Source organism: Camelina sativa, chromosome 4, assembly GCF_030686135.1.
Source record: "Camelina sativa cultivar CO46 ecotype springtype chromosome 4, ASM3068613v1".
NCBI lineage: Eukaryota > Viridiplantae > Streptophyta > Magnoliopsida > Brassicales > Brassicaceae > Camelina > Camelina sativa.
Window position 1 is genome coordinate 13,213,899 of NC_141883.1, and position 14,889 is coordinate 13,228,787.

Genomic DNA, 14,889 nt, shown 5'->3' on the forward strand with positions numbered 1-14,889 from the left:
GTGGGTACATCGGTTATTGGTACAGGTTCAGATGCAAAGATGTCCTCCATTGGTTGAGATGGAACATCCTCATGAACATCAATGTTCCCTGGTTGGGATTCACTAGGAGCCAATGAAGAGTCTGGGGAGAACTGCGTCGGATCAGGAGGTGTAGTTAGACCTAGGTGATTGAGAAGAAAGCGTAAGTTGGTGGCCCGGTCCGAAGGCGAGTGAGATAGGTCCTTCAAGCTTTCCCAATCTTTCTTTTCATAGTAACCTTGACCTTCAAGGAACTTCATGTTAGAATTTGGAGAGAATGAGCTGCAAGATACACTCTACTCCAATATAAACTCACAAGAACACTTAAAGCGGAATTTGTGTGTTCATGTGTAAAGCCTTTAAGATACAACTAAATAAGAGTGTTCTTGAGGTAAAGAAGGAGTTATACACGCCAATATAAGCTGTGTATACTAAAGAATAAGTATGAGAGGCAACAGCTCTCTCACACCAAAGATAACCCAAATAACCCTTTAGAATAGTTTAGAGAATAGTGAAGAGTATAGAATGAAAGAGAGGTAGAGACCAAGCATTGCCAAAGCTTGGTCTCTCCATGAGAGTATAGAGACTATAATCTACCCATTTAAATGTATAAGAAACGATTTTGGTAAGGGGAAAACCCCCCATTGGAGAGCTTGATTTTATTAGTGATATGTGTTACATATTTATACAAGGAGAGAATGGGTTATGTGTCTCCCTTCTAAACCTAATTACAACAGCCACATATACATACACATATACACAATTGGGTGTGTAGAAAGTGACATGAAGAGAGAGGAGAGCTGGTCCCAAGCATGTAGATAGTGACAGCTCCAAAGTGAACTCTTAAGCCAACATGTGACTCTCCCACTTGTTCCTTCTTTCTCTAATAGCAACTTGTGATATTTGAATGTTGTTGGACGCCCAAGAGTGATAGGGACACCTTATAAACGGATATTTAGGTCACATGTGACTCCTTGCAACTTGCATTGACTCCAAACTCACATGGGACCACCTTTTGCCGCCCAAACTCTATTTGAATCCTAGGGCCTTCTTCACTCCATTCATTGGCCCTAGGTTTGTACATATTTATCAACATATCTTGACCCTACATTTGCACATTTGTTTCTTGATGGAGAGTGGCGAGTGAACTCCTGGGTGTGTGACTTCTTCATCTGGTTCAATCAAGCTTAAGTGTGGCGAGTCACACACCCAGGAGTTCACTCGCCACTCTCCATCAAGCTTAAGTGTAGAGAGATGGAAATTTTCTGATTTTTCCAATAGCTTTTGTTGTGGTTGATACAGAAAATGATGAATCATGGGAATGGTTTTTCAAGCAACTCAGTTGTATTATACCAGATGACGGAGGCCTTGCCATTATATCCGACAGACACAAATCAATTGGGAAAGCAATAAAAACAGTTTATCCGAAGGCTAGCCGTGGAATATGCACTTACCACCTGTACAAGAATATATTAGTCCGTTTTAGAGGCCAAGAAGCATTTGGTTTAGTAAAGAAGGCAGCTGATGCTTTCAGGCTAGTCGATTTCCACACCACTTTTAATCAGATTGAAGCGTTGAACCCTGCTCTCCATGATTACCTTGAAAGAGGTGATGTACGCCAGTGGACACGGGTACACTTCCCTGGCGATAGGTACAATTTGCTCACAAGCAACATTGCAGAATCAATGAATAAGGTGATGTCACATGCCAGAGGATTTCCTATTGTGGAACTGTTAGAAACAATTAGGTCTATGATGACTAGATGGTTTTCAGACCGAAGGAATGATGCACTTAAAATGAATACATCCCTAACACGTGGAGTAGAGAAAATTCTACAGGTTATCTTTCTCATCTTATTTATTTACTATTTGGTTGTGCACGTTTGTATACTTACCTAATTTCTATTTAATTGTCATGCAGAGTCGAGTTGACTATGCTAAATTGCTCAATGTTCAAGATATAGATGCACATCAAATACAAGTGACAAGTGCATCGTCTCTCCATGTTGTTAATGTAAAAGACAAAAAATGCACGTGTTGTAGGTTTGACTTGGAGAAATTGCCATGTGCACATGCAATTGCAGCAGCTGAGCATCGCAAAGTTTCTCGCATTTCAATGTCACACCCTTATTTTTACACGAACTACTTGTACAGTTCCTATGAAAATACCATCATGCCAAGAGATTTTGCACAATCTGTTCCTGAAGCTGTGGCGAAGGACGTTTGTTTACCACCTATACCTCGACAACAAGCAGGAAGGCCAAAGAATTCGAGGATTAAATCTGCATTGGAGATTGCTATGGAAAAGAAAAAGCCAAGAAAGCTATATACATGTGGAAATTGCAATCAAGTAGGACATAATCGCAAGACATGTACTTCATAGGAACTTTGTTTTCTTCTTGATTATTGCATGATATTTATGTTCAGACACGTTAAACTTTACGTTCGCATTATTTGTCTTTACGTTCGCATGCTATTTATGTTCAGACACGTAAATTATCTTTACGTTCGCATTATTTGTTTTTTGAACATACAGGTTGAAATTGATAACATAACACAATAACCTTTGAACATAATCAAACATAAATCCACAGCAAAAAACTAGTTCATTAGGATGAAAAAGAATAGTACATAAGATGAAAAAGACTAGTACATAAGATGAAAAAGACTAGTACATTACAATCTACTCTCCCTCATCCATAAGGTGAGGGACTTCTATGTCCCCAGCATGAAAGTAAGGATCTGGTTCTTTTGGTACGACTAACTCTCCCACTTCTTCATAAATCTCTGCAGCTAGCTTTGTCCGAAGGGATGGTATGTTTCTATCGCTTAGGCCTTCAAATGTTTTCCCAAGAGCTAAACATTCTATATACTTCAGTGCATACACTCCACAGTCTCCTGGATCTTCATTCAGTGGAACATTTCTTTTCACTCTTCTCACATCTAACATCGCAAAACTCTTCTTTCGGATATCCTCAGGAACAAAAGCACTTAACATTGCAGGAATCATTTGCCTAAAAGGCATGCAATATTTAACCATGTCTGAATCTTTCACCAATCCGGGGATGCTATCATAAACATTAATCCTCCTACTCGGCAAGTCAATATGCAAAGCCACCCAATGATCATCATTGACAAAAAGACAAGCATATAAGTGATCTACCTCAGTGAACCACTTCTTGTTTGTCGGAGAATCAGTGGGAGCTGTTCCGTTGAAATGCTCTTGATAGGTTTTCCTGAACAAGAAGTTCATAGGTTCATGTGCAAACTAATTGTAATCTTTTTCTAGCTTCGCGATAAAATATTGATCCAAGAAGGTTATGCGTTGCCTAGGGTACGAACATGGATCACGCATCAACTGTTTTCGAAACATAGCCATTGCAGGAACCATGTGCTACATTAGAATATAAACGACATTATAATCATGTAAAAAGCTAAACAAATTTTTTTTTAGAGAAAAAACAGAGAACTTTAAGAAAAAAAAAACAGAGAACTTACATAGCTTTTCAACCATCCATAGTTATAGCTTGGCCACTCAACTCTTGGAGTTATAATCTGCCAATAGAATCTCACAGAGTAACTGTCCGTTGTAAATCGTTCATCCCTGTAAAATTATAAGACAATAAAGATTAGATAATCATTCATCCCTTTAACGTCTATGAGATTTACCCAAAATTTAAAAAAAAAATAAAACAAAACTAAACAAAAGCTTACTCATCAGATCAAGGAACTCCATAAGTCGCTTGGCTTTCACATCTTCCATAGGTTTGATATGGTCGTCATCAGTAATTATGCGCTTCACTGTAGAGCTTCCAATGAAAGGAAACTTCTGCGATCCTGCCAACTATGGCACTCGTTTACCATGAGTCACCCCATCTAATTCCTGTAACTTATCCTGAAGTAGTGATAATGCAGTATCTACCACTTTACTAGCCTTCTGTTGTATAGGGTCTGACCAAGCCTCTTCAAAACTAGAAACCATTTTCTGATTTGCTGCTATGACTTTCTCAGTTACATCTTCAACCTCATCCATGTCGACATTCACTTTCTTTTTTTTTTACCAACTTTCGGAACCTTCTTCTGCTTCTCTTCCTTGGAACCATCTAAAACATCCACACTCTTCATCTTTTCAACCTTGATTGCTGATTTCACTGCTACTTTAGCCAAACTACTCTTCTCTTTTCCCTTAGTCGCATCTTTCATCTCACATAAAGAAAGATCCTCTGATTGATCGTCTTCTCTCCTTTCCTTCTTGTTTTTCACCGTGTACACTTTTCTCACAACTCGTGGGACAGGAAATTCATCATTCGTAGTTTCCTTCATCTCAACAATCCAAGACTGCGAAGAAAGGAAAAAAAACATGTCAATGCAAACGTTAAAATACTCGCACAAAGCAAAATAATTTTTTTTTTAAAAAACTTTGTAGACAATGAAAAATAACTTACAAGTGCTTTACTATGGACCTCATCATCTCCTTTATTGTCAGAAGTGGCCTCCTTTGGTTGAGCACAGGTTTTTGCCTCTTTACTTTCTTTCAAAAAAGATTCGAATTTAGTCTCCAAACAGGTCATCCTATTGCTCAGATTCTTGTCCAACTCTGTAATACTACCATTCAGTTTTTCCAACAGCTTCCAAATATCCAACAAGGTTTTCTGATCAGAACGTACATCCTGCAAGCGTTTATATACAAGTAAATCATTCAAGTCTTAACTTCCAAGGATAATAACATTTTTTCACAAATCAGAAAACTAAACAAAATCTAACCTGGATATGTTCTTTGCATAACTTCTCCTTCATGTCTGGAACTTCTGCTTGTTCATCATCATAAGAGTGAGCCTCTTTCAACTTCTTTTCCTTTTGACTACTTCTGATCTCACCATCTTTACCAGCTTCTACTTTTCGTTTATTCTTCCTCACATTCACTGTTTTGAATCCTTCCCAAGCATTGTCTCTTAGACGATTGTGAAAAATATCTTCAATCAAGTTTTCAAGGTCTGGATCCTTGTTGTCATCCGCGTCGCACCATGTAGGATACAGATCATCCTCTGAAACTGGAAGCATATGCCTAACACGGACCTACAAGAGAAAAAGCAATAAGTATTTGAACTTTAAAGGGGGGTTAAAAACTCAGATGCAACATTGACTCTTATAAACATGGTACAACAAAATATGAAACTGTTGCAATAACAAAATCTTTTAAACTAACCTGTCCATGCTCTTTCTTCTCTTTTTCAATGAATTCTTTAAAATTGATACGTTTCCTAGAAGATTGCCAGTTAAGTAGTGGAACACCAGCCGATTCTAACCTTCTCAAACCACAAGCTTCTCCTACGCCTGGAACACTCTCGTACAACCAAATCAATAACGCATGAACACATCGTTGTATCGTGTATGATGATTTGTCAAAGGCAACAGTCTTGAGAGAATTTACTAAACTAGTAAACGCCACTCTACCCCATGGATATTTCTCAAAAGCCACCGGATCCAACACTCTTTTAGCGGATGCCAAGGGGATGCTAGATCCACTATGAAGACCATGTACACAAACAGATAGTAAACATAACCTACCAACCATGGTTCTCTCCTCAGGAGACCATGTCTTGCAAAAATCAACCACCTTTAGCAGCTCATTAAACTTTGGACCTTCAGTGTTTTTTTCTAATTTCATTTTTGCCCAGAACTCATGATGATCAGCTTCGAAGTGGTCTGACACGTCAAATGGATCACAATTCAAGCCTGTTATATGTGCAAATTCATTCAAATAAAATCTGATGGGCCTATCATCAATCAACGACCAAACCTCATGGAAGTTGTTGACTCTCAGCTGATGCGTGAGCAAGTAATGAACATTCTTTGCGCACCATGTGTACGACAATTCAGTAAGCTTTAAAAAAACTCCAAGGGATGATTTCTCCAAAGATTCCCACACATCCGACCCTAATCCTTCTTTCAAGGGTCCTATTTTTGATAGAAAACAGTTGTGGTTCATGCTCCTACTCTGCAAAGGCGATTTTCCATCTACATATAGTGGAGGAGGATATTTGGAGACTTCGGAGGATGACGCCATTCCTTAAAAAAACAAAATACTACATTTATAAGTAATATAACATGGAAACACAGCATACTTATATGCAAACAATATTTAGTAACATACAAAGAAATCGGATAGATGTTGAATTCGTTAGTAGGATCACAATTTCTCATTTTAGATTAAATATTTGGTTCTATTAAACTATCCTATCACAGAAAATTGTGATCCTCTATTGCAACCTCATCTACCTAGTACTTTCTACGTTCTATTGTTTTCTAACAAAACAGTATCGCTATCAAGCCTAAAACAAAACAAAAAAATTGATTTCACACATTGTGAAAGGGAGAATAAAATTCGATCACATCACCTTTTATCACAAAAATTAACAACTAAATCCAAAGAAACTTATGCAATCCGATGTCGAATACAAGAAGTTCATTTGTTAATCCGATGATGTTGACAAACATTGAAAAACAGAATTTAACAATCGGCATGCAAATTTAAATCAGATGAATTAAGAATAAACTCACCAATTAAGAAGTTTTGGCTGGAAGAAGAACAGTAGTGGCCGGCGATGCAAACGCAGAGGCGATTAAGCTGGCAGAGAAGACAAAGATACTCGACGATTAACCCACTTGAATCGCAAACCGAGAACCTCTTCAATCGCAAACCCAGACCCACAAAGACCCACGGCGAAGGAAAGAATGAGAAGATGCAACTCTCCAACGCCGGAAAAAGAAAATTCCTCGACGGCGACAAAAACATTGTCTTACGGCGGAGAATCCAAAAATAAGAATGTCGGTTCTAAAACCCCTAACTTAGAATGAAAATAATATTAAAAAAATGGATTATGATATAATTTTATGATTTTTACTCAAATCAAAAATAATACAAATTTCCTAATTGAATGGGGTAAGGTTTTTTGGACTTTTAACACAATATTTGTGTCAATCTAGTTCTCTAACTCATTTGGGGTTTAAACCAGTAATTTTTGGGCAAATTTGTTTCAAACTGAGTAATTTTTACTAATTTTAATATGAAAAAAACTGAAATTATTAAGATTCACCAAACTGTCTCAGCATCGATTATGTGAACTTTGTGTTCTCTACGCTATTCCAAGTGTTTTTTTCTCCCCGCTTAATCTCTGCATTATGCGCTAAGATTTTCTCGTTCGTCTAAAAACATTGGATTTTTTATGCATATGATTTGGCAGGATTAGAAAACACCAAAAAAAATGAACAAAATATACATATCCAAAGAAAATCATTAACCACATAAAACATGCAAAATTATTTATGTCCTAAATACATAAAACATGTGATCATATGAATGACTAATGAGACTTTTTGTTTTTACACATACATGACAAGAATCAAGGTCGGCCCAATTTTATTGGATGCCTAAAACAAAAATAGTTTTACTCACCATTAAACATAAAAAGAAGTTATATCAAACACGTATTTGCCAAGTTCAAACTCGGAAAATTTTGGAAATAAATGAAAGTGTTGACCACTGCACCACAAAAACTTTTCAAAAATGATCTTGTAAGTTCCATTATATTAGTTGCTGTCTAAAGCTTTTGCTTTACCAATGTTAGCTACGGGACGGGCCAAAGAAAAATGTATGATTTGCATCCACATTTACATTCTTTTATAAAAGTCTAAACCTCAAAACGTTTTGGATTTAATTTACAGTTAAAAATATTTTTTAATTAATCATAAATAATATTATTTTAGAGTTTATTATTTATATATGTACTATCTAACCATCCATATCCAGTCCCTTTAAAGTTTCACCGTTGACCTGGAAGTCCAAATTTGAACTTGAAGTTGAACTCGAAATCGAACTTGAGCTCGAACTAGAGTTAGAACTCTTCTTCATGTGATAGCCATTTCCGGTTGAAATCTCGATTGAAAATTGTTTCTCACTTTCTGTTGCAACTTTCACAAATTGAGACATAACTTGTTCCCATTTCAACAATATCTCCTTGATTGCTTCTTGTTGTGATAGTGTGAGCGTGAACAAACCACCGCTCGTAGTTTGTTTTTCAGATATGGCTTTGGTCATAACTGATTGTAAGATGTTTAGAGTCTTCATCACTTCTTCTTGATATCCTTGTAGTGTTGTTTTCATCTGTTTAATAAATAAATTAAAGTTTCATTTTTCACTTTGTAATTTCTATAATTTTTTATGAGTATTGTATTTAATTAACTCACCTGTCCTGACCCACTTTTCTTGGCTTGCAAGACAGCCATAGCATCTGAGAGTTTTGTGGCCATATTTACCATTTCAGACATGTAATAGCTCGAGTCTTTTGCTTTTAATGTTGAAGAGACTGGACACAAGTATTTCATGTAATCTTTAAGTTTCTGAAAGAAACTTTGGTACTCTTGGGTACCTGGAGATTTCTTCTCAAGGTTTGATATGAAATTTGTAACCTCTTTAGAAGTATTGGTCTCAATATCTGTCCTTAGATCTTGTTTTGTTGTGGAATTTACGCCATGTTCTATTGTTTGATTATTCATAAAGTTAGTATTGCTTCCTCCATCATTATTTTCTTTATTCTCCTCTTCTACGCCATTCACTGAATCTCCATTACTACTTTCTTGAGCTTCAATTGTCTTGTTTTTCATAGAATCTCCACTCATATCTACTTTATCTCCTTTAGATTCCTTTGATGTAACGCTTGTTTCATTTATGTTACCATTTTTAGAATCTTCTCTCACTCCATTGGCTTCAACTATCTTACCATCTGCCGTCAAATTTGTAGCTCCATTTAAATTTTCTGTCGCACTATCCTTAGATTTTTCCTCCATTGAATTGTCTTTACCTCCAATTATTCCAGTTGTTTTATCATCATTAGAACCTTCTTCCATAGTTACTTCTTTACCTCCATTAATTTCATCTGACTTACCTTCTTTGAAACCTTTATTTGTAGAGTCTTCTTGACCTTTATGCACTTCATTTATATTACCATCTTTAGAATTTTCTTCTACTGAAACATTTTTACCTCCATTGGTTTCAGCTCTCTTAGCGTCTTCAGAATTTTCTTTTATGAAATCTTTTTTATCTCCACTGGTATCAACTATATTACTATCTTCAGATGTATTTTTCATCGAATTTGTACCTCTATCTTTAGATTTTTCCTCCATTGAATCTTCTTTACCTCCATTTGCTTTAACTTTTTTATCATCTTTAGAACCTTCTTCCATATTTACTTCTTTACCTCCATTAGTTTCATTTGTCTTATAGTCTTCTTGACCTTTATCATCTATATGATTAGCTTTAAAAGTTTTTTCCATTGAAACATCTTTACCTCCATTGGTTTTCACTGTACTACCACCTTTAGAACTTTCGTATGTGGAATTTGTACCTATACTTATTTCAACTATGTTACCATCTTTCAAATCTTTTTTGTTTCCATTGATGTTCGTTGTCTTATCATCTACAGAACCTTCTTCTCTGTGATTTTTGCCTCCACTTGTCTCAACTAACATTCCATTTTTAGAATCTTTATTCATGGAATCTTCTTTACCTTCATTGATTTCAGTTGTATTACCATCTTTAGAACCTCTTTCATTAAAATCTCTTTTAGCTTTGTTATGTTCATTCTTCTTATCAGCTTTGGAATTTTCTTCCTTACCTCTAATGCTGTCTTTGGAGCCTTCTTTTAAAGAACTTTCTTTACCTCCTTTGATTTCAACTTTCTTACCATCATTGGAAACTTCTTCTATGGAATTGTTTTTACTTTGATAAGATTCAATTCTTTTACCATCTCTGGACTCTTTGTTTTCTCCTCTAACCTCTATACTCGTACCATTTACTAAATCTCTGTTAGTTTCTTTAGTTTTTCCCTTTGATTTTTTAATATTTGTGTCACCCTCATCAATTTTTTTTTGCTTCATTAAGGCTTCATCATTTTCTTTAGACGCATCATCACTAGACTCATTTTGCAATTTCTTCTCACTGATATTTGATTCCTTATTGGCTTCTTGAACCCCTTCATGTTTTTTCATCGAGGAAGCTTTACTATCTTCTTGCTTTTTCTTTGATTTTGTATCTTCTATCTTTTTATCTAATGTCTCCTTATCTTCGATCATCTTTCCAGATTTCTTTTTAAAATGTTCATTTTTTTCTTTACCGACTTTGTCTTCATTATCTTCTTTACTCTTTCCTTTCTTATATTCCAAAGATTCTTCACCCTTTACTTGATCATCCGCTTGCATTTCTTTCTTAGCTTTCTTATTATCTCTTTGAGTTGTTGCTTCCATTTCTTTCTCATATTTTTCTGATTTACCATGTTTAGATACTTTGTTATCTTCTTTCGTCTTCTTTTTATTCTTTTCAGAATCTTTGTTACTAACTTGAATCCCAACTTTCTTTTCTTGCCCATGATTTTTCTTTTGTTTTTCTGTTTCTCTTGACTCGAAATTCTTAGATTCTTTCTTGTCTTCCTTTTCTTTCATCGAGTATTCTGTATTTGACTGAAATCCTCCTTGCTTTGAGTTTCCAATGTGTTTTTTACTGTGTTTTGATTTATTGTCTTGAGACTCTTCCTTCTTCTCTTCATTTTCTTCTCGTTTCTTATTTTTTGCTTCAAATATTGTTTTCTTCTTTCTATCTTCCTCATTTTTCTTCGTAATTTTGTTGTTAGACTCTTTCTTATCTTGTTCTTTTTTCTTCTGTTGGTTGTGTATGGAATTTTTCTTTTCTTTTTTCTTTGATTCACTATTTTTAACATCTGTCATTACGCTTTTATCTTCTATATTTTTATTTTCTTTCTTCTTTTTTTTAATATCTTCATTCTTCAATGATTTACCGTCTTGAGACTTCTTCTTCTCTCTCTTATCTTCTAGTTTTTTCTTTGATTTTTTTTCTTCATGCTCTTTCGTTACTATTTTCTTTTCTTCGTTTTTCTTCATATTGTGATCCTTAAACTCTTTCTTCTCTTTTATCATTGATTTCTTCTCTTCATATTCATTCTTTTCCTTTTTATTTGCTTCATGTTTCTCTTTTAAGGTATTTTCATATTTGTTGTTCTCTTTCTCCTTTTTCTTTGATTTATGGTTTTCTGATTCTTTCTTCTCTTTCTTTTCGACTTCATTTTTATTAGCTTTACGATCTTTGAATTCTTTCTTCTCTTGTTTTTCTTCTTTCTTTTCCTTAGATTTATGGTCTTTGGAGTCTTTCTTCTCTTTGTTCTTATGTTCAAAATTTATCTTCTTGTTTTTATCTTCTTCTTTTCTCTTTGACTTGTAATCTTTTGAATTTGTTTTCTTCTGTTTATTCTCCTCTTTTATCTTTGATCTATTGTTCATGTGTTCCTTCTTCTCTTTTTTGTCCCATTCTTTCTTCTCTTTATTCTTTGATTTAACATCACCAAACTCTCTCTTCTCTTTAATATCTTCGTTTTGTTTCTTCAATATATTGCTTTCAAAATCTTGCTTCTCTTTTTTATTTTCCTCTTTTTTCTTGTAATCTTTCGAATTAGTATTCTCTGTTTTACTTTCGTCTTTTATCTTCAATTTATTATCTTCATATCCTTTCTTCTCTTTATTCTTTAATATATTATCTCCAGACTCTTTCTTTTCCTTTTTATCTTCTTTTTGTTTCTTCAAAATACTCTTTCTAGACTTTTCATGCTCATGATTATCTTTTCTTTTATCCTTTGACTTTACATCAGTTGTTGTATCTTTTTTCTCTTCTTTCTTTATGTCTTTCTTTTTTTCTTTCTTGTGTTTTGTTGACTCTCCGCTTCTATTTTTAACATCTATATCTATGTCATTACTAGAACCTTTATCTTCTTTTGTATTCTTTTTTAACCTTGCATCTTCAGAACTGAAATCCTTTACTTTTGTTGAACCTATGTCATTTCTTTGAGCTTGCTCTTGCTTTTTCTTCACGAAATTTTCTTTATTTGCTTTTGTCTCCACTGATTTATCATCCTTTAAATTTTTACTATCTTTTTCATTATCTATCTTTGTATGCACTCTAGTATTTTCTTGAGCACTTTCTTGTTTTTCTTTATTTGCCTTTTTTTTGCCTGTTTGATAGTTCTTTGACTCTTTCTTTTCTTCTTTGTTATCTTCTTTACTAAGGCCGCCACTACTACTTCCTTGACTCTTTTCTCGGTTTTCTTTCATGGAAATTTCTTTAGTTTCCTTAGCTTTTACTAATTTTACGTCTTTAAATTCTTTCTTTTCTCCAGTTTCTAACGTCTTGGACTCTTTTTTTTTTCCGTGAACAAAATCTTCTCTATTATTTTTCTTATTTTCATTAGTCTTTATTGACTTATTTTTACTAGACTCCTTATTCTTTCCCTTAATTTCTGCTGACTTATCATCGCTAGCTTCTTTCTTATCTCTCTCATTTCTTTGAGCTTCTTCTTGATTTTCTTTCATAGAACTTCTCAAATTTTCTTTATCCGCAACCGACTTATCATCCTTTAAATCAGTTTGACTTACTTGGGTCTCCAAGTTCTTATTATTCAGTGAACCTTCGTTTGTCCCTTGTCCCTCTTCTCCCTTCTCCTTCCTAGAACCTCCATTATTTTTGTTTAACTCAGCCTCCAACTTAGCGTCATCTTTACTCTCTATATTGTTGCCATTAGTTGAGTCTCCAACATGTACTTCCTTCTCCTTGTTAGAATATGCATTTCCACTTTTATTCTCCATTATCTTACCATTCATGGAAATATCATGACCTCCTTGCCTATGTTCATCTTTTTCTTCCTTAGATGTTTCATTATTTGTCTTTGTCTCTATTGGTTGATCGTCCTTTGATTCTTTCTTATCTTCTTTGTTTTCTAAGTTCTCATTTTTCATTGATCCTTCATTGTTTCCTTGATTCTCTTCCCTTTGTTTTTTTGTATAGTCTTCGTTTTTCATAACCTCTACTGATTTATCATATTTTTTCTCCCCATCAGCTCCTAGGTTCTTATCTTTTGTTGAAACTCCAGCATTTCCTTGATCCTCTTGATAGCTCTCATTTGTACCATTAGAATTTACCTCTGATGTAACATTTTTTTTGTCATTCGAAATTGTACCCTTTGTTAAGTCTTCAATACTTTCTCCTTGAAAATTTGTTCCCTTCTCTTTGTTCAAATTTTTATTTTTATCTTTGATTGTTTCTTTGTTCATATAAATTTCATGACTTCTTTGAGTCTCTTCTTGCTTTTCTTTCATAGAAATTTCATGACTTTTTTGAGTCTCTTCTCGCTTTTCTTCAATAGAAATTTCATTAGTTGTGTTCTTCTTTGTTGATCCATTTCCCTTTAGAATTTTATTGCCTACGTTGTTTTCCAAGTTCTTATCCTTCTCTAATTCTCCATTGTTTTCTTGAGTCTCTTCAATCTTTTGATCTTCATCATTTGTTGTAGCATTTACCATTTTATTATCTTTAGCCTCATCCCCACTTCCTTTGTTCTCCAAATTCATATCCATTGTTGAACCTCTGTTGTTTTTTTGAGCTTCTTCCAAATTTTCTGTCACGGAACTTCCATCATTTTTAGCTTGTACCTCAGACTTGACATCTTCTTTAGTTTCCAAATTCTTATCATTGGTCGAGTCACCCAAATTTTCACCTTGTCCCTCTATTTCCTTCTCAATATTAGAGTTTGCATTTTCATCTTTAATGACTTTTGTTTCGTCATTCTTAGAAACAAAATTACCTTCTTTAACATCTTCTCCCTTATTTCCTTCTTGAGTCTCCATTGATACATCGCCTCCATAACTTCTTTTAATGCCATATGCTTTTTCTTGAGTGGATTCTGAATCTTCTCCATTGGTATCCACCATGTTACTATCCATTGAAACATTTTTGTGTTCAGAAGTATTGCTTTCATGCACCGCAGCCTCAGTTGAACCTTTTGATTTAACTTCTACAACAATCTTCACGATTCGGGTAATCGTTTGTTCCCATTCAGTTATCGAGTTTTCTACCGCATTCTTTTGTTCCACCGAAAGAGACATTGAATCATCGTCACCTTTTATATGTTTCTCTATAATAACTCTACCAATTGCAGCATGTAATTCAGTGAGGGATTTCATCACTTCAAATATCTCCTTTCTTACACTTGAACTCAACTAGAATATTCACAAAAGAAAAATATTGATTAGTTCCATATGTTCTCAAGCCATAACTTTGTCACTAGCTTCATTGTCTAAGAACATATGATGAGACTAGAACTTTAATTGTTTAAAATGCATAATTTGTTTTTGTTTACGTTAGAATAGATTTTCATAGATTTGAAAATATAATATTATTTTAGCAAAAGAAAAAAGCTTATAAAAACAGAAAATCAATCAAAAAAATCATCTATTTGAGTTATTCTAAAGGATGAGTATTTTAGTTCACGATAACTTACCAGTCCTCTCCCAAGCATAAACATCGTTTGCAAGAGATTTTCGGATTTTGATTTTAGATCAAACTTGAATGTATCAGATTCATTGTTCTCGATCAGTGGCGTAACAGACGATTCCAACTTCAAGAGATCCTTTAACTTCTCAAAGAATGATCTTAGTTGTTCTCTTATAGGACAATTGTTTTCCAATTTCAATACAAACCCAAGAGCTCTATTCGAGATGTATGGCTCTATATCTTTGATCGTGTTTGGAGGAGTGACGACCATCTCGTGTGCTAAAACTACATTGAGACTTGAATTTGTTACAACAATAACACAAAGAAACAACAACAAAACTTTTCTCATGGTTGACGATGATATGATTATGGAAAGTTTCCTTCTTGATCTATTATATATATAAACTGGAAAAGAAGATGTGACAGCACTAAGTTTGGATTTATGAAATCAATGACTTAGAGACTTTGATGGACTCATCTTTG

The 14,889-nt window shown here is 34.4% G+C and overlaps 2 protein-coding genes and 1 non-coding gene across 3 annotated transcripts; 1 reads left to right on the plus strand and 2 right to left on the minus strand.

The window, feature by feature from the left end:
• The first annotated feature begins 1,703 nt into the window (after nucleotides 1-1,703).
• On the plus strand, nucleotides 1,704-2,400 carry LOC104783707 (uncharacterized). The gene is made up of 2 exons (XM_010508829.2): nucleotides 1,704-1,856; nucleotides 1,939-2,400. The coding sequence occupies exons 1-2, from the start codon at nucleotides 1,704-1,706 to the stop codon at nucleotides 2,398-2,400; spliced, it is 615 nt and encodes a 204-aa protein (XP_010507131.2).
• A 160-nt stretch (nucleotides 2,401-2,560) lies between these two features.
• Nucleotides 2,561-6,997, minus strand: LOC104780165 (uncharacterized). The gene is made up of 9 exons (XR_015596281.1): nucleotides 6,579-6,997; nucleotides 5,224-6,086; nucleotides 4,782-5,093; nucleotides 4,463-4,687; nucleotides 4,063-4,355; nucleotides 3,952-3,988; nucleotides 3,722-3,861; nucleotides 3,516-3,621; nucleotides 2,561-3,411 (listed from the first exon to the last, which is right to left on the minus strand). It is a non-coding gene; the product is annotated as an uncharacterized LOC104780165 (transcript).
• A 665-nt stretch (nucleotides 6,998-7,662) lies between these two features.
• On the minus strand, nucleotides 7,663-14,775 carry LOC104783706 (uncharacterized). Its single transcript, XM_087510134.1, has 3 exons — nucleotides 14,414-14,775; nucleotides 8,265-14,132; nucleotides 7,663-8,181 (listed from the first exon to the last, which is right to left on the minus strand). Exons 1-3 carry the CDS (start codon nucleotides 14,753-14,755, stop codon nucleotides 7,810-7,812), a joined length of 6,582 nt encoding a protein of 2,193 aa, XP_087366260.1. The 5' UTR covers nucleotides 14,756-14,775; the 3' UTR covers nucleotides 7,663-7,809.
• Nucleotides 14,776-14,889: the final 114 nt, after the last annotated feature.